This window comes from Centroberyx affinis, unplaced genomic scaffold, assembly GCF_046629955.1.
Source record: "Centroberyx affinis isolate AG114_WGS23_722 - 3 ecotype Tasmania unplaced genomic scaffold, CSIRO-AGI_Caff_v1 ptg003971l_1, whole genome shotgun sequence".
In the NCBI taxonomy this organism is placed as follows: domain Eukaryota; kingdom Metazoa; phylum Chordata; class Actinopteri; order Beryciformes; family Berycidae; genus Centroberyx; species Centroberyx affinis.
Window position 1 is genome coordinate 3,847 of NW_027281792.1, and position 20,681 is coordinate 24,527.

Below are 20,681 nucleotides of genomic sequence, written 5' to 3' on the forward strand. Positions count from 1 at the left end.
TCTCCCTCTCTTTCTGTCTCTTTGTTGTACCCCATTTTTCTCTCTATCTGCTTTAGTGAGTGATCTTCAGCATGTGGAAGTCTTTGTGTTTTACTCAAATAGATTGTTTTGTCTGTATGTATGAATGTATATGTGCTTTTATCTGTATCTTCTTTTGCCTCCTACATATCATGTAAGATTTTGTACATAATAGCCTACAACAAATGACTTATAACTAAATAATACATATTTTAAATTGAAGTTTAAGTTCAAGACGCTGTTTTCATGCAAAATCCAAATCTGTTTGCGAGCCAGACTGCAGCAGACGGCAGGCCCGAGTCCTGAAACCTGACACCTGACATCATCTGGTTTGGGGATCTTTGCTATTTGAAGGAAACCAGATGTAATTCCCCTCTTGGAAAAAAATCCTCCCGAACCTGGAGCTCCCATTCTACTTCCTCAAACTGCAGGCGATATAAACTCACACACTGACCTACTTCAGCAACACAGAAAGAAGCCGTCAGACTCTGAGGAATTCACCCAACTCTTCTTCTCAACTTTCGGACTAAAGGTAAACTAACTTTGGAATGATTTATGAGCATTCATTTCCAGTTAAAGATTTACTTTCATTTTTGAGATTCCTTCCCCTTGAGCGGAGTTAGGTTTAGCGTTAGGGTTAGAGGAAACAAATTCATAAGATTGAGATGGTAAAAATCATTCATAATAGGATTAGGACAGACTAAAAGTAATTTGCACGAAAGGTAAACTAACTTCAGCATAACTGAACTGAACTGGTGGCAAGTTCAGCATAATAATGAGACTTTGAGTTTGACTTTTAAGATTCCTTCCCTTTGAATATAAGCTCAGATAAATTCATAAGTATTTTTTTGCCAGCTAAGAAAGTAAATTCATTCTAATAGGATTAGGATTATGCTATAATGATTGTGACCCAGTTGTATGTTAAAAGAAGGAGTTTTGGAAGTCAGTGCTGCAGCCTATACTGAGAACTATGCAGAGTCATGTGCATGTGATGTCATGTGCATGTGACGCATTAATACATATTTACTATATTTTCATATTAATTTACACCTTGATGGCTTATGCAACACCATATTAATTGATCTCAAAGTAATAAAGGAAAAACCAACATGAGGATTTGATAATGACTCTTACAGTCCTTTTCATTGTTTAGATAAACTGGAAATCATTTGCATAGACCATCATAGGCTACTATTTATATTTGAGTAATTTCCCTTGAGTCACCCAAGGATACAGCTGCTAGATGTCAGATGCTGTAACCTGAAACAAGCTCACACGCTGAAAGTGAATGAAAAGGAGATGCTGCTGCAGACCAGGTGCAATAAAGTGCAGTCGGCTTCAAAGTTCACACAGTTTTGTTTTTCTGCATTTAGTCAAGTCAACGTTTATTGCAAAAGTTTATTTGTAAAGCTCTTTTAACAAACAGGTTTGCCACAGAGGGCTCTGTTGAGAACGAAATCCAGATAAAAGCAAGAGAGAATAAAACAGCAGGAAGCTCCAGACTGCAGGGGGGCAAGCAGAGGGAAAGGGGGAGTTAAGGTTGGGATGAAGAAACAAGTCTTGAGTCTGGACACAAACATACTGAGACAGAGTCTGAATCGCTGACGAGGGCAGGAAACTTATTCCAGAGGAGACCCAAAAGTTTACCAGTGTCCTACACATATAAGACAAAAGCCATAAGCATGTGTAACGTACCTATTTAGTTCAGTGTAGAGAGTTTTTTGAAGGCTGATACTACTACTATACTACAATTTTTGGAATGAAGCTGCCCATAGCCAGTATTCATTATCTAAAAATGTGACCGTTTCATGCTAACACAACTCCAAAAATGACATGCATTTATTGTTTTCCCCAGACTTTTATTCTTGCTAGAATAGAAAACCTTTGAGACAGTGTTTAGACCAGTAGCTGTCAATCCAGTGGCATCAAGACCCAACAGTATGCAGGTTTTCCTTCCAAATCAGCTGCTACAGTGTTTGGATGCAGCAAAAACCTGTGTACTATTTGAGCCTCATGGGCACCGGACTAAAAACCAGTGATTGATACCATGATGTGACACTACAACTCTCCACTGAAACCCATACAAAGACATTTTTTTAGTTGGTTGACTGCCACACTGCACTGGAATGATTTGATCCGACACAATAGGCTGATATCCGCTTTTTTAACAAAAGGACAATATTAGCCCTTTATATCGTTTTACCCTTGCTCAGTTTTCACACATCTCATGTTTCTTCTGTGCTGCTGCTGTTGCAGGATGTTGGTGTGTGTGTGCATGCTGCTGCTGGCGGCCTCGGCTCTGGGCCATCCTCTGGACGAAGCCACGCTGGACGCCCAGTGGGAAGACTGGAAGATCACACACAGGAGGGAATACAACGGCCTGGTCAGTGTCTGTCTGTATCTATGTGACTGTATGTTTGTATGTATGTGGGTGAGTAGGAACTGTAGATAGCCATTATATTCAAGAAGCAGACCGCAGTCCAGATGCGGACCTGAGAAAGGATCTGCACAGACTAGGGCTATTGTCGATTAATCTATCAATTATTTTCTCGATTAATCAATTAGTTGTTTGGTCTATAAAATGTCAGAAAATGGTGAAAAATGTGGATCAGTGTTTCCCAAAGCCCAAGATGACGTCCTCAAATGTCTTGTTTTGTCCACAACCCAAAGATATTCAGTTTACTCTCATAGAGGAGTAAAGAAACCAGAAAATATTCACATTTAAGAAGCTGGCATCAGATAATTTTGACTTATTTTTCTTAAAAAATACTCAAATCGATTATCAAAATAGTTGGTGATTAATTTAATAGTTGACAACTAATCGATTGTTCGATTAATCGTTGCAGCTCTAGCACAGACCAAACAGTGTTCTAGTTATAAATTCCAATCACTTCTTTTATGCAAATTCCTTAACGCTGCAGAGCTGCACATTCCGGTTGGACTAGACTCACCGATCACCCGCACATTAGTCTTTGAGAATTGCCCTTCACTCCTTATTTGGTTCAAGGTTCAGAGATAAAGAATGAGAGAAGCAGAGTGAAAGAGGGGAAAAGGGAAGGAAAGACCAGAGTGACTGCACCATTACTGAGAAATTTTCATCATTACTGGACTCCCAGTTGTTCTCCAGTAAATGTGCACTTTAGTTGTTTTTTTTTTACGATAATGGGTATTTCTCCGAATACATAACTCAGCTTACAGAACCACTTTTGTTCTTCAGTAGGCTAATATAGTCAAAATGTGCACATAAATTGTCTCTTAAAGAATAATTTTTTTTTATGCTCTTTGTTGTGCCTATTTCTTACAAGTAAAATACAGCATAGCAAACATCCATAACATTCTGCACTGCTGACTCTTCAAAGCACTGTACATCAAAAATAAAAAAAACATTTGTAGTTCTTTGAAGCAAATTTAATTGGTTTCACTTAATGTTTTAATAGACAAATATAATAGACAAATATGAATTATTGTAAGTTTATACCCATGCGGTTAATCTGCACATTTGTTATCTAGACATTTGTTTGAGTGACTGGTCCTTCTCAAATAGATTGTTTTGTCTGTATGTATGAATGTATATGTGCTTTTATCTGTGTCTTCTTTTGCCTCTGCTTCTCTCTCTCTCTTTCTGTCTTTGTCTCTCTTTCTGTCTTTGTCGCTCTCTCTTTCTGTCTCTGTCTCTCTCTTTCTCTCTCTCTCTTTCTGTCTATCTCTCTCTGTGTGTGTCTCTCTCTCTCTCTCTCTTTATGTATTTCTGTCTCTCTCTCTCTTTCTGTCTCTTTCTCTCTCTCTCTCCCTCTCTCTCTCCCCCTCTCTTTCTGTCTCTTTGTTGTTCCCCATTTTCCTCTCTCTCTGTCTCTCTTTCTTTATGTCTCTGTCTTTCTCTTTCTGTCTATCTCTCTCTCTCTGTGTGTCTGTCTCTCTCTCTCTCTCTCTCTCTTTATGTATTTCTGTCTCTCTCTTTCTGTCTCTGTCTCTCTCTCTCTTTCTCTCTCTCTCTCCCTCTCTTTCTGTCTCTTTGTTGTTCCCCACTTTTCTCTCTCTCTGTCTCTCTCTCTTTCTGTCTCTGTCTCTCTCTCTCTCCCTCTCTTTCTGTCTCTTTGTTGTTCCCCATTTTTCTCTCTCCCTGTCTCTCTCTCTTTATGTCTCTGTCTCTCTCTTTCTGTCTATCTCTCTCCCTCTCTCTCTCTCTCTCTCTCCCTCTCTGTCTGTCTCTTTGTTCCCCATTTTTCTCTCTATCTCCTTTGTGAGTGATCTTCAGCATGTGGAAGTCTTTGTGTTTGACTCACCGTCTGTCTCCATCTGACTCAGTTTATCAGCTCAGTCAGGTCAGCGTCGGTCTCGCCTCTCTCGGCGGACTCTAGGTGTTACTTTGGGAAGTTGCAGCTCAAACGTTCACTTTGGTTCAGTCAGTTCTCTCTTTGAACTGCTGATAGAATATTAAACAGAGCAAGACGAGGCTCTTAGGAATTTGCTTAGGCTGCGTTCACACAGCAGGTCTTCACGCTCAATCCTGCACTGCTGCTTGACTTTTGACTGAACTTGAAGCGTTTCCCCAAATACCAAACGATCTGCTGTTTGGCTTTCTTTCCATTGTGTTGTTTTCTCTATACTATCGCTGGCTCAGCCAAAATTAGGACAGTTGTCTCAGGTGAATGACAGAAGATTTACTTAACTTACTTACTTACTTACATACTGTATACATACACTTACATATTAATGGCCAGTGGTGGAAGAAGTACTGAGATCTTTTACTTAAGTAAAAGTAGCAACACAACAATGTAAAGATACTCCATTACAAGTAAAAGTCCTGCATTCAAAATCTTACTTAAGTAAAAGTACATAAGTACTGGCAGCAAAATACTTAGAGTATCAAAGTAAACGTACTCATTATGCAAACTGTCCCCATTTAGAGATATTTATCATAAATTATTGGAATATTAATACTGATTTATTGACATACATGTACATGTAAGCAGCATTTTAAAGTTGTCAACGTGAAGCTAATCTTAACAATTTAGCTATACTTTTGGGTAGTCTAATCTATAACAATGCTAATTTATAGTTATTTTATAAAGATGATCAAACATTTAAATATAAAATATTGATCTGAAAAGTAACTAGTAACTATTATTTCCCAATATATATACAGTATATCCAATATTTCCCTCTAAAATGTAGTGGAATATAAGTACAAAGTAGCATAAAATGGAAATACTTAAGTAAAGTACAAGTACCTCAAAATTGTACTTAAGTACAGTACTTGAGTAAATGTACTTAGTTACTTTCCACCACTGTTAATGGCTCACTGACAGATTCCCATATGAGCGTTCAAATACTCCTGTAGGTTGTATGCCTCTGGATCCAATTTTGTGGCACATATCCACATATCCCTGACTGATATTGAAAAAAGATGTGACTCAGATTTTTGAGGTTTTTGTGGGAGTCTTCCCCTGTTCTTATTCACAGTCTAAGTTTGGAGGGTGTTGTTTCCATTTATTGTTCCATAACTTGGATGTGGTGAAGTCCTTTGAGGCTGTGACTGAGATTGAGGGCGATACAAATAAACTTGACTTGACTTTTGCTGTGCACACTGATTTGAAAACATCTGATCTGTGTCACATGCGAGTGAAAAGTCAGAATTGGGACACTTTCGGTTTCAGCCTTTGACAATAAAACAGCAACGTCATCTATTGCAAAACAAGAATCAGTGCCAATAAATGTTGTATGATAGATTTGCCCTTGAGCAAGACAGTGGATCCATTCACTCACTGTTAGTCGCTCTGGATAAGAGTGTTATCTACATTGTAAATCTTTAACACATGCTAAAAAGCAACTCAGTTTGTGCTGTACTTAACCAGACACGCTGTACATTTCGAGGGAAACAGTGTAAACTGGAACAGCAGGAAATTTGAGGAACAAGGTTTACCGTGACCGTTCTGTTTCCTTCTTGTTGTTATTGACCCAGAGATAAAAAGAGACAGATGGAGTCAGAGAACAGAGAACCAAAAGTGAAGCAGGACACGCACAATGAGAATGATCAACAACTGGATCAATCTTTTTCATCCTTAGCCAATCATTCAATAGTTTCCAAAAGGCTATAGATCCATTTTTGATAAAGAAAACAGCATTACCATAGTTCATCAGTAGTTCTTCAATATCTCTAAAACATAGACCATTCAGACATTTAGCCAACCAATGACTTAATTTGTCTAATATTCTTTAAAATTTGCCCATATTTTGGTGCAGTTTTTGTTTCTTGTTTTAACCTGGCTATGTGCTGAAATGTTTGCCTTTTTATTTTAGGTTTTATAACTTATTATGAGACTATTATTCTTTTCCTTTTCACCATGATGTGTATATTTTAAACTAAACACTATTGTGATGCTCACAGATTTCAGATGAATTGTCAGCTGCCATGTGAGAAACCTAAAAAAAACATACTAGTTTTAAAGCTGCACTAGGCTAAGATTTTGCATAAAAATACACACCTTTTATCAGCCTAAATCACCAATCTTTTCAAATCTTTCTATCATTCTGTGTTTTCCCCTCCCAGTTCAGTTTCCCTGTGACAAAACTCTCCACTCCTCCTTTTCTCCTCCCAGTTCTTGGCTGTGAAGAAGATGGGAAATGTAGTTCAGTGGGTGTTAAAACATGGAGCCTGGCTCAGCTTTACTTTCCTGGCCGTAACTGAGCATCTGTCTTCCCTTTCCTGTTCCTCAGGCTAGAGGTCACTGCTGCACAGCTGTGTGTGTGTGTGTGTGTGTGTGTGTGTGTGTGTGTGTGTGTGTGTGTGTAACTTTTTAGATATCTTAGTCTATGTGTATGTGCATGTTTTTATCTGTGTGCCTATGTGCATGTTTGTCTGTGTGTGTGTGTGTGTGTGTGTGTGTGTGTGTGCATGTGTTTACATGATAGCATCATTAAGTGGCACATATTCACATTCCAGTGAAGTCAGCAGAAGAATCTCTCTCCCTCTCTCTCTCTCTCTCTCTCTCCCTCTCTCCCGCTCTCTCTCCCTCTCTCTCTCTCTCGCTCTCTCTCCCTCTCTCTCTCTCTCTCTCTCCCTCTTATTATAAAATACCAGGTTTTAATCAGCATTCCTCCAACAGTTCCTCTAATTCAACCCTCCTTGAACTGACATCCCTGTAATAGAATCAAAGTCTGCTCAAATCATTTGCATATTCCATTACTGGAATGGATATCAAGATAGAAAGTAATGATTATAGTTATGCTAATGGTTGTTAAGACGACGAATACTAAGCAGAGCGGGGTTTTTTCTTAAGGCAACCAAGCAATGTTCCCATGTCTTTTCCTATGTTGTGTCTGTGTGAGCTGCAGATTTTCAAAGTGCTAAACGAATGTAGTTCCTGTGAGGAGTGTCTTCAGTTTCTGTTACTGACATTACACAAAGTCACACGTCATGTTGTCGCATTTTGTCGTCTGTGTCGGTGTGTCAGGGCGAGGAGGGGATCCGGAGGGCCATCTGGGAGAAGAACATGCGCATGATTGAAGCCCACAACGAGGAGGCGGCACTGGGCATGCACTCCTACGAACTGGGGATGAACCACCTGGGAGACATGGTGAGTGCGACTTTAAGGCTCTGTTCACACCGCAGGACTTCACGCTCAATTCCAAATTTTTGCTCGTATTGTATTTTTTTTCGGGATGATTGTTCGTGTCTGTTCTAGGATGTAACATGTCACATGCCAGTATGAACTGAGAGTGATGTGGAAAAAACACACTAAGCTTCTCCTGCTTGTTTCAAACACATTTCGATTAACGTATGAGCCTTTGAATTTTTGACTGAACTGATGCCTCACCCTAAATACCAGTTGAGCCAGCTGTTTGGCTTTTTATCCATTGTCGAGTATCATTTCCTCCTTGGAGCCAAAATGATGACATTTATCTCAGTTGAATGACGTAAGATTTACTGGTAACACTTTACAATAAGGGTCACTAAGTTAAGGGTTAGTTAATGCTTAATAAGCATTAACTAACCCTTAATTAACAGTTAACTAATGTGTCTGCTAATCATTTACTAATGGTGTTCATGTTAACTAAGGTATTAATTTATACATTATTTAATAGTCATCTTTATAAACTATTAAATAAGGTATAAATTAATACCTTAGTTAACATGAACACCATTAGTAAATTACACATTAGTTAACTATTAATTAAGGGTTAGTTCATGCTTATTAAGCATGAACTAACCCTTAACTTAGTGACCTTTATTGTAAAGTGTTACCGATTTACTGACAAATTCCAATTTAAGTGTTCAAGTTGCATGTTGGTCGCATGCGTAGGGATTTGACTTTGCACCACATGTCTATGTGGTCAAGATGGGAATTGGTAAAAAAAAATTTGACTCCATGCAGCTTTTTGTTGTTCACGCTGACTAGAAAACATCAGATCTGTGTCACATGTGAGGGAGGAAAATCTGAATCGGCTGCAGTGTGAACAGAGCTTTACTCTGCATTCAGAGCATCAGCCACAATCTCAGTGTCATTAGCAACCCTTGCAAGTGACGGCTAACATCTCTTTTGTCCCACTTTGTTTGACACTCTTTTTGCTCATTTTAATCGCACTGGTGGAGTCACGTGTCTCCTGTATTTTGGGTCAGCGTAGTAAACTCACAAAAAAAAAACAAAAAAAAAAAGTCCCTTAAGTGCCAGCGATCCATTTCTCCCTCTGGAGTCCAGGCTTTCAGCTGATGCGGACTGCAGCCACACATGCACGCTGCAGCCTGCTGAGGCAAAACAAAGGCTTGGTGACCATTAAATCAGCTGCAGTGAGTGACATGAATGTCAGCGCAGGTCGTGACTGATGGCTGTTTTTGCATGAGGACGCCGGGAGCCGGGGTGTAAACAAGCTGTACATCAAAAATGGGGCGGAGAGCGAGGACACATGAAATATAGCATGCCTCGTGTGTTTTTTTTTTTTTCCTGTTTAGCTTGCATTCATTAATGGTTTGGGCTTGTTTATTCCTGACAGGAGCATGTGTATATGCGCTCGAGCCGGCTGTATTAATGGCCAATTTCATGTGTATGTGAACAGTTGGCTTGAAAATGAAGGATGCGTTTCCATTTTCATTTCGACTCGAAGCGCGTACGTGAAATGAAAGAAACAAGACGGTTTCTATTTCTTCCATTAAAGGATAAGCTCTGTGAATTTGGACCTATAGAAAATGTGTCTCTTACATACCTGTATTACTTGTATTATATCTGCAAGAGACAAATTATCTATAGGTAAAAAATCGCCAAACTTATCCTATAGTGGAAGAAATAGAGACCATCTGTTCTTCTGTTCCTTTCATTTCACTTTAGCGCTTCGAGTTAAAATCGCCAAACTTATCCTTTAAGGCTCCTTCCGCAGTCAAACTGCCAAAATTAAGGCTTTAGGTTTAAATTACCCTTTAAACAATCGCTAATGAATATCTTAATATTTCAGTGTGACACCCAGCTGATTGCGAAAGGCACAGGAGTCATTTAAATACTGAAAATAAAAAGCTTTTAACGACTATTGTCATTCTCTCCTCATCCCTCCATCTTTCTCCTCAACCCTCTCCTCCTTCTCTTTTCATTCCACTTTCTCCTCTCATCTCAGTCTTTCCCACCACTCCCTCCCTTCCCCTTCTCTCTCTTCTTCTTGTATCCTTTATCATATTTTCTGTTATTGTTTTGTATATCTGGCAGCTCTTTTTGTGTGCATAATGCACCTTAATGCCTCTTCTGCTGTCTCATTTCTACAGTGTCTCTTCTTTTTGACGTTGTACTCTGTACAGATAAATGACATTTCATGGTGGAGTAAACTAATATAAAATGTCCTCCTCTCTTTGTTGAATCTAATCCCCCTCTCTCATGTCTTCCTCCTCTACTTGCTCTTGTCTTGAGTCTAAAAATAAATCCTTTATACCTCTCTCTTTTGATTTTTTTTCCCTAGCACGTCTCTTTCTTTCATGATCATTCAAGGGATTCAAGGGAAATATTTTGTTCCATGTACTGTCAGGGCGCTGAGAGTCTGACCTTTGACCTCCTTACTAACGGTTGCTTGTAATATTGGTGATCTAGGAATTGAAGCTCGTTGCATGTCGCTGTGGATGAGAGCCTGAGCTACATCCCTGAACTCTAAAGCGTGATGTAAGGTGTAACCCGGCTCTGCCTCGTCTCTCCCTCCAGACGTCGGAGGAGGTGTCGGAGAAGATGACCGGTCTCCAGGTGCCGGTGAACAGAGATCGCAGCTTCACGGCGGCGCTGGACGACAAGCTGGAGCGGTTGCCCAAGTCCGTCGACTACCGCAAGAAGGGCATGGTGACTCCGGTCAAGAACCAGGTCAGAGAGCCATGGAAACATGTCCCCCCCCCCCACAACACGTTTCGCAGCCAAGCTTCGTTCAAACCCACAGACCTTTATTTTAAATTCTAGTCAAGATCCCAAGGTTTCCAAAGATACCAAATATGTCAGGCTGAATTACAGGGAAATGTGTAGAAAATGACAAAAAAAAAAGACATTTTGAATTTTTCCATTTGTTGCAATGGTGCAGCCATAAAAAATGCCACCTTGGGTTTGAATATTTCACTCAGTATCAGCAGCTGTAGCTTCAGTGAAGCTTTGGAATGAGCAGATACAGGATATGGATGTGATGTTGTTGTACAATTTCGAAAAAAAAATCTAACTTTGAAGCTACTTAAGAGTAAATTTAAGGGGAAACAGGGTGCAAGGAATTAAAGTAAAAGTCCTTTTCAAAGTCATTTTCATAATGGTAAATGTTTCTATCACCAGTTGATAAAACACAACAGCAATTCAACCTATATCCAGTTGATGAAGCTTTTCCACTGTTCTAAGCAGCCGGTGTCTGATAGCTCTTTCCTGGGAAAAATCCTCTGCCGCACAGGAAGTGATGCGTTTTACGTTTCCGGTTTGTTTGGATTAAACAGAAGAAGAAGAACTGGGTAGTTAGCATGAGCAGCGATAGCCACCATGGCTGAACAGACAGAGAAAAGAACGCCACCCACAGAAAGTGTGCAGTTGAAAAAAACAAAGGCAGTTTAGTTCCTGAAATATTTTTCGAGGTGCGAGGTTTTCACCTGACAGTGAAAAAACTTTTTTCATGGATAGTTCAAAAGAAAATATATTAAAAAAAAAAGTCCAATGCATTTCAGCCAAAAAACGTTGGAGATGTTTTTGTTTTGTACTAGCCATGAAATGAAAGCTTTAATTATTTTTGCCTGAAGAGCACTTTGAAACTCCTTTCTTTCATTTTGCTGTTATACTTCCAGTTAAAGGAGTCAAGTCTTTCCTCCCTGTCCAGGGAAAGACTGAAATAATCCCAGTTACAGTGCGATCACGTAACCTGCTGCAGGACAGGAAAACAGCCTGTTCTCACGCTAATTGGCTTTGACAACAAAAAAGAACGGCGGTGATTATTACAGTAAAGGTAATTAGTCATGATGAGCGGATTGGACGGCGAGGCGTTGTTTACGTAAACAAGGCTACTGAGTTCAGGAGGACATAAAGTACATAGATTGAAATATGGCATACATCTGTGCTTTCTGCTAACAGGCAGATTAGCCCTGGAATTAAACCTTATTATCTAATGAACTTCCCTGTGAGAGGACACAGTGCTGATGGGTAAATGATGATGTAAAGACAGCGTGGTTACGTCTGCCCCCCGAAGTGCCTTTGAGCAAGACCCTGAACTGCTGCTTCACTGGATGTTGGTGTCAGCTAAATGCAGAAAAATATAAGTTTTGTAGGCGGCTAGTTAAAGAAATTTTGTGTTTGTTTTTTTCAAAAAATTCATTCTCTTTTTTTTACCCAACAAAAACTGAAAATTAGTTTTACAAGTGGAAAAGATAACTTAAGTTCAGTTTTAGTTTTTTCACAATATCATTTTTATTTTTTATTTCAGTTCATGACACTGTTTTTAGATAGATTGATAGATAGATAGATAGATAGATAGATAGATAGATAGATAGATAGATAGATGCTACAGGTAAAGTTTTTCAGTTTTAGTTTTTTCACAATATCATTTTTATTTTTATTTCAGTTTGTGACACTGTTTTTAGATAGATAGAGATAGATAGATAGATAGATAGATAGATAGATAGATAGATAGATAGAGCTAAAGACATACAGTAAATGTGTAAATGTGATGCTGTCAGGTTAACTGCTCGCCCTCTAGTGGACGAAAAGCTCGCTGCAGTTTTAAACAGAGGATCTATTGAGCTGTTACTAAAGCTTCTCCTCTGCTCCCTGTTGCTAATGAATTATGCAACAGATTGACTGAACGCACACCAAAAAACGCTGCTGTGTCTTTTTCCTTTATGATGCTTAAATTGTGTGTTGTTATTTTATTTGTTACGGGCAAATTTCAATTATTCCACAGCACTAAGCCTCTTCCTACGGCTCACAGTATCCCCGAGTGAATTGCTTTGATTATCAATTTTGTAAAGTTTTTAATTGGGATGAGAAGTAGGAGCAACGGAAAGTTCTATTCCCTGAGGAAGGAAACCAAAGCCAGGCAGCATTTTACACTAAGACAACAATTTATCAGACACTGAATGGACTTTTACTAACCGAGTGTGTGCAGTGAGAGAGCATCTACACACCGAGTCTACTGGCCTGTTAAAGGGAAGCTTACCCCAAACAGTAAATAGGGTTTATATGTTTAAAATCTGTTGCATAAATATTTAATTCCATAGTTGTATTTCTGGGGTGGCAGGTGATATTGTTTCATGAAAATCACAATGCACAAAATTCAAAAAAACTAGGGATAGATTGATATATCAGTTTTGGCTGATCGATATTGGCCTTTTATCAAATATCAGATATTGGCAATTTGTCGTCCACCTCTGATGTGATGGAGGTTCCTCCTGATCCCAGCTACAGTAAAACAGGCCGAAAAACCTGACATTAAATTAGATTTTCTTTTTTATCTATTCACTTAATTGTTCACTTATGTTTTTGTAAATTAATTCTTCATTTAAAGGCCTAATGTATCCCAGAGTGTCTCTACCATTGAATAGGTGTGGTGGGTCACTCTGCCTTAAAGAGCTGCTGACACTAAAATAATTTCATCAGTCTGAGTTTCAGTGGAGAGTTTTAGTGTCCCGTGATGCTCTGAATACAGGTAAAATTTAAAGGTATTGAAAATCGGCACAAAATATCGTCTATCTGCAACTTTAGTCTAACAATATCGGTATCAATATCAGCTTTCAAAACCCTACTCCTAACCCACTGGAATGAATTCAGTGAACACATGGTATTCTGTTTTATAGGGTCAAAGTGCAAGGACTCTTGTACCATAGCAGTTTGTGTGGGCTTCTGTACTCAATATCTGTAGTAATTTATAATGCAATGTCAGTGTCTCCCACACACAGGCTTATTTTACTGGCTTACATCAGTCAGGCCCATTAGTCATAGGATCCCCAAACCAATAAAACAACATATTTGTTATTGTGTGACATGTACACACTCTCCCAGGCTGAGCAACACAATCTGACTAATGGCATTCTTTGATCCAACAAACAGAAAGGTTTTTCCTCAAACTTTTGAATCAAAGTTGTCAAAGTGTGTCCTCTAGTGGACAGAGAGTAGAAGACACCAACTGCTGCAATGTGAATGACTGATTTTCTACACCAGGCCAGAGCTGCTCATTTTATCTCCCTTACTCGGGTATTTTATTGCTGTTATACCATTTCAGTCAGTTCTCACAGATGATTCCTTCCTGGCTGTGCAGTGATATATTTACAGTACGGTGTACCTGCTCTGTTTGCTCCACTCCAGCTCATGTGCTCAGGTGTTTTTTCCTTGCTGTGTGTAAAACAGTCAGAACTCAGTGAGAGTCAAAAAAACACCCAGAACGCAGAGCAATATTCTCTAGATCTGTATATATTTCTGTTTATTTTGTTAATTTCTAACTTCTCTAATTTCCTGTCAGTGCAATCAGTCAGGCTCCAATGTGCAGACTATGTGCATATTGTATAGAAAAAATGGTAACACTTTACAATAAGGGTCACCAAGTTAAGGGTTAGTTAATGCTTAATAAGCATTAAATAACCCTTAATTAACAGTTAACTAATGTGTAATTTACTAATGGGTTCATGTTAACTAAGGTATTAATTTATACCTTATTTAATAGCTTATAAAGATGACTATTAAATAATGTATACATTAATACCTTAGTTAACATGAACACCATTAGTAAATGATTACCAGACACATTAGTTAACTGTTAATTAAGGGTTAGTTAATGCTTATTAAGCATTAACTAACCCTTACCTTAGTGACCCTTATTGTAAAGTGTTACCGAAAATATATCTTATTATATATATAATATATATGTTATTATTTTAAGCTTAATTCTTGTGTTGTGTTATGTTAAATGTGACCTACATGAGACTTGACCCACCAAGTCAAATTATTTGAATGTGCAGACTCACACCAGAGAAACTAAATCTAAAAGACAACTAGACTAAACAGAACTAAACAGAACTAAACACAATGAAACTAAACTAAACTGAAATGAAACAAAATGAAACAAATAGAAATGAATAGAAATAAAACGAAAATATAGTGGCCTCACCCTGCCCTCCCTCCCTCCCCTCCCTCCCTCCCCTCCCAGGGTGCCTGCGGCTCGTGTTGGGCCTTCAGCTCGGCCGGCGCTCTGGAGGGCCAGCTGGCCAAGTTGACGGGCAAGCTGCTGGACCTCAGTCCTCAGAACCTGGTGGACTGCGTCACCGAGAACAACGGCTGCGGAGGAGGATACATGACCAACGCCTTTGAGTACGTGGACGAGAACGGAGGCATCGACTCCGAGGAGGCCTACCCGTACATCGGAGAGGTAAATGTGGTCATACAGAGGGAAATTACAGCTGCAATATGCACCTTTGGGCGGTAAAGTGAATCCTATAGTCCCGCCCCTCCTCCCCCTCAGTTGGTCAGGTTCCCGCCCCAACACCTGTCACTCATCTTGACGAGCTGTCATCTATCCTGAGGCTGAGGGAACCGACATCTGTAAAGCCTCCACAGGCGCTGAAGAAGCAGACGCAACACCGATGTTCTCCGTGTTTTTGAATGTTTATCTGTTTAGCTGTTCTTTCGTTTTTACCACTTTCCACCATTGCTGTTGTTGCTGTCACTTCCCTGCTCCGTTGTCACTAGCATCACAACCCAGTTCACAGCTGGCCACACCCACAGCAAATAGTAATAATAATAATCTTTATTTTTATAATGCTTTTAAAAAACAGAGTTCACAAAGCTGCTTTACAGATAAAAGAACAGCGTATACGCCCCCAAAATGTCCCATCATCATTGAAAAGCCAGTTTCAGACAAATAGGGTAATTTAGGCCTGAACACACATGGTCACAAGCCAACACAGACTGATGACGTAGAATTCAAGCTATTTATTTATTGTTATTTTCATATGAAAAGGTTGGGCATTGCATTTAAATAGGTGGTGGCAGTAGTAGAGGTTAGAGCTTGTGGATGGAGGGTCGCCGGTTGAAATCCCAATCTAGGAAGCAAGAGTAAGTTAGAAACACTTTTGCCTTCTTCAGCAGCAACTATCTAAACGCCTTCCTGCAACGCACGTAACCATCAGTTGTTCCAGTGCAGCTGCTCAGTGGCCACCAGTAGGAAACTGTGGTTTACTGGGCAGCTCCCAGTGTGAATGAGCGGAACTGGAGAAATGAGAAGCAGGGCATGAATGTATGTCAGCTTCCCCTACAATCCTAGATTAAGAAAGGATGGAAGAATAAGATTGGTGTTTAGCTGTTAGCAAATCCTCTGTTTGTTGTGGTAGTTTCTGGTAGGTAGTCGGCAAAATCTTTATTATTGTGGTTCACCTGGTTAGTCTCTAGTTTATGGTACAGGGATTGACAGCATTCAATCATAATCCAAAGATGACCCAGTCTAATGTAGATGACTGAAAATGAAAAGTATGTGGTAGTCCTGCCAAGATCTTCATATCTGTACAAGATAAAACAAAAACGACCACAACTTCCAGAAAATGCCTGTTTACCGCAAGTGAGCTAAACTCAGACTGAAACTGTTTTGGTTGACAGTTTCTCACTTAGCTGTCAGAGCGTCATGTGCGCACCAATCACATGTTCCAACACAAAAAAAAGACAATCATAACCATATGCCATTTGACATTAAAGAAGCACCAAGAGGCTCACTGAGTGGAAGTGGCTCAGCTGAAATGATGCGCATGATCTCCCACAGTCTGACTCGGCAAAATCAGTTTCCCCTTCAATCACCTGTTTTGTTTTCCTCAAACAAGAAGGAAGTTCAACTACTTTCAAATGATTACAAAGATTGCACTTTCTTCCTCATTTCTTGTTATCTTAAGAAAAACACCGCAATCTGAATTATGTCAAGTTTAGTTTCCTTTGGTATAAAGCCTCACAGACTGGTTGGTTCGGTAAACATGAGCGTGTTGAGTGCAGTTTACTGATGTCACCTTACAGGATTTCTGGCTGTTGAGGTCCTTAAATTTCAAACAGTAACCTGTCGCTGCCATTTGGAGCCGCTAACATGCAAAATCGCCAAAATCGTGCAGCTTTAAAGAGAAGGTCCTGTCCTATTTATCACTAACCATGTCCACTATTATAACATTCAAAAACATTTTTGCATCAGAGTTTTTGTCTCTGAGAAATCCACACCAGCCTCCTGTTAGCATTTGTTAGCAATGCTAGTGCAAGTCAATGGGGTATGAAGCCACTGCTCTCAAAATCCCATTCAAGTGCTTTGAGCAAGTTCTATTGCATATTGTTACTATTACTACAGCTATGGAAGTATATAGAATGGCTTGCAAGTGATTTTAAGAGTTATGGTTTCATGCCCCATTGACTTGTGCTAGCATTGCTAACAAATTATAATAGGAGGTGGTTGCCAATTTCACAGAAACACAAGCTCTAATGTAAAAACATTTGGCACATTCAAAAACGATGCTTGATTAGTGATTAATAGGTATAGGCTTAGAAAATAGCTGAACCTTCCCTTTAACTTGATTTAATGGGATTTCGCAGTAATAAATAAAGGTATCAGAAACCAATATTTTCAGCAACAAAAGCCTGACTCTCCCCCTCGGTCTTGTCTGCAGGACGAACAGTGCCGCTACAACGCGTCCGGCATGGCCGCCCAGTGCAAAGGCTACAAGGAGATCCCCGAGGGAGACGAGCGGGCGCTGGCTGTGGCGCTCTACAAAGTGGGTCCGGTGTCCGTGGGCATCGACGCCACGCTGAGCTCCTTCCAGTTCTACCAGAGAGGTCAGTCGCCTGTTCATAGTTCTGTTGTCTACTTTTTCTTCTTCAAACAGTGGGAAGCTAGAGCGGGAGAAAGAGAAGGGGACGCACTCTGGAAATGTCTTGCAGTGGGAGGGGAGTGTTTTTTTCTTGATATCAGAGTAAAGTGAAAGTGAGATTTGAAAGCGAGAAATTTCATCACATGACCAAGTAAATTTGAGTCACTGGTGTTGATCAGCAATCCTATCTACCACACACAGATATAATATGGTCATTTTGTCCTATGGGGTAAAAATCTTATTAAAAGTACTAAAAAATCTTAGTACTTTTGCCCCTTTAAAACACTTGTTTCAGTTGTGATCCTCAATCGAAGACAAAATAACAATAACTTGCCATTCAACATAAAATACAATAAAAACACCAACAATCGATAGAATATACAGCACTACTGTGGCACTAGCTAAAATGTGTTAATACTGGCCACTTCTAAATTTGTTCCAATGTAATGTTCTCACTTCCTTTTCACACAGCTTCAGCAGGGCGTTTTTGAATTTGCAGGGTGAGGCAGTTCCACAAACTGATAGCAGAGAAGTGAAATGAGTTTTGAGCTGCGGATTTTTTCACATGATGAGGGGATGATTCAGGACTACTGGGAAATTTCACATGAACGCTCTCCAAAGTCGGATGATAAAGTCAGAAACTGAGAATATTTTGCTACTCGTGTTTCCGAGTTGATGCAATGGTCTTCAATGGCCGAAAGTGTCAGTCAACAGTTAGAAAACACATAGCCATACGCTTTTATTGCAAGTTTGAGGTCTGTCAGACTGACCTAACATTTGTTTGAGTGAAGCTCGTCAAATTAGTTTGCAAAGTTACCGGACGTCTGTGTTTGTTTATTGTTTGACTTATGGGTTTGATTTTCTGGCAAAATAGCACATGAATGCATCGTAGTTTAGCAGCCAACAGCAGCACATCAACACACTAGTGAACCATAGTAATCTGAGAATTGAGGTATCCAGAATCTAGTGCCAAAAATTCTCAAAAATCTGTGATATTGGTTGGAATTTTTATGTACGTCTATTTGTACACCATGAAGTAACAACTAAAAATATTCCAAGTAAATAAAGTAAAAGTAATAATAATAATATAATAATAATCTTTATTTATAGAGCACTTTTCAAAATCCATGTTACAAAGTGCTTCACCATGGCAGCAAAATAAAACAGACAGATCAAAACTATTTGGTGTATAAAAACCAATACAGTGTAGGAAAAGATAAGAATAGGAAAAGAATAAGAATGGGAAAAGAGTAAGTAATGTGATTTTGATATATAAATATGAGAAAATAAAGAATTTGTATATTTTTGGGCATTTATTGTTAAATAGGTGTACATTACAATATGGAGAATCAGCTAACAAGGTGAAAAAGTGTTTTTTAATTTCACAGATTTTAAGGCTTTTTTGCAGAAGTCAGTGCAGCTCCTACAATGTAATGTGTAGGAAAGACTACCAAAGTCTAACTGATGGACTCTTCTGTGGCCTCGGGGTCACGGAGGTCGCCGCGTGAAGCGCTCACTCTTCCTCTCTGTCGTGTGCCCAGGTGTTTACTACGACCGCGACTGCAACAAAGACGACATCAATCACGCCGTGCTGGCGGTGGGCTACGGAGAGACCGCCAAGGGCAAGAAATTCTGGATCGTCAAGAACAGGTGGGACACGTCACCTGTCTGAACGGCATCAGGTGGCTCGTGCGGTCGTCAAAATGTGATGACAGCTTGTTTGTTGTTTGTCCGCTCTCAGCCCGGCGTGTGGTGCACCAGTCTGAACGGCATCAGGTGGCTCACGCGGGCGCCAAAATGTGATGACAGTTTTGTTGTTTGTCCGCTCTCAGCCTGGCGTGGCGGCGAAACGATGGCCTTTTGTCCGCCGCACAATGACAAAATGATGAGCTGAAATGCCATTTGACTCCTGGCGATGCCGAACACCTCCTCTGTCCCTCACTCTCTCTCTTTCTCCATTTCGTTTTTCTTTTCCCTGGCAGCTGGAGCGAGAGTTGGGGCAAGAAGGGCTACATCCTGATGGCGCGTAACCGTGGCAACCTGTGCGGCATCGCCAACCTCGCCAGCTACCCCATCATGTGAGTCGAGACGAGTCTGGAGGCCGAGAGCGCAGAGAGACACGGGACGGACAAAGGGACCTTGCCTGGACTACTTGACTTTGACCACAGCCAAGACCACCACACATACACGCACGCACACACACACACACACACACACACACACACACACACAATTCACTTGGAAATGTATGCAGAGTTTCATTCCAAAATATCAACAACCATCACAAAAATATGACACTTTCTCATATTTTAAGTATAAATTAAAGTTTTAATTGAAAATACTAGCAAATTTAAAACCTTTGTTACTGAATATTTTGGAATATTCAGTAAGGAATTACAAGTTAAAAAAAAGAAATGGAAAATGGATTTATTGTGTTTTGGGATGAAACTCTTCCAGTGATGAAAGGGTTAAATGTTGTCAAGTCTTGGATTCAAGTGTCCTTACAGATGATTGATTAGGAGGTTTGGCTATCCTGAGCTCTTTTAAGCACTTTGAACCCCTGAAGTGGTTTCTGTTTTATCTCCAAACCAACAGACTTCCACTGCAGTACAGATACAGTGGAAATAACTTTTTCATCAACCGGCCACAGTCGCTGCTGGATTCAGAATTTACAATAAAAAAAAACAAACACTGAACACAGGTTGGATACGTGCCAAAGCACCAAGTAGAATTGACAAACCTGCCAGGCACAACTCAAATTTTACAGATTCGTCTGGTTAGTGCTAGTTTCAAGCCCTGGTTGTACTAACAGTTTGTGTCAAAGCCTTCCACTGCACCTAACACACGTAGCTTTAATTCAGTGTGACAGGAAACATTGCTGGGCGATGGGAGTTCCTCCTGTCCTGTGGTGCAGAGTGAAGGTGTGGATTTTATATCTTTAACCATTGATTACGTTGACTTTTCTCCTGATTGTGTTGACGTTTTTGTTGTTGTTCTGTTCGGCACTTTTCTCATGATTAAACTGTAACTTGATGTTTTCTATGAAATTAAATAAAGGTTTCATTTTGAATTTGAATGTGTCATTTGGATATTTAATATTTAACCAAGGAAAATAAAGCGAGTGCAAACAGCCAACATGCTGCGTGAGAAAATGAGCGCTGTGAAAGTCAGAAAGTGAAACTTAAAATTCCTCTCCAAACTCACGTTAACGGCATTTGTACATGGTAACACTTTTTAAACAGAGATTTATAGCACTGCTCAACACTCAGAGAGTTAATGTGAATGCAGGTCAGATTCTGGCATATTACCCTTCTTTAGGCTACCTTTAGGCAAGTGAGAAAATGGACTTGTGGCGTGA

General features: G+C 39.8%; 1 protein-coding gene across 1 annotated transcript; it reads left to right on the plus strand.

Moving 5' to 3' along the window:
• The first annotated feature begins 398 nt into the window (after positions 1–398).
• LOC139663289 (cathepsin K-like) lies at positions 399–20,399 on the plus strand. The gene is made up of 8 exons (XM_071541926.1): positions 399–550; positions 2,275–2,401; positions 7,473–7,595; positions 10,194–10,346; positions 14,641–14,859; positions 17,123–17,288; positions 18,865–18,973; positions 19,306–20,399. The coding sequence occupies exons 2-8, from the start codon at positions 2,276–2,278 to the stop codon at positions 19,403–19,405; spliced, it is 996 nt and encodes a 331-aa protein (XP_071398027.1). The 5' UTR covers positions 399–550; position 2,275; the 3' UTR covers positions 19,406–20,399.
• Positions 20,400–20,681: the final 282 nt, after the last annotated feature.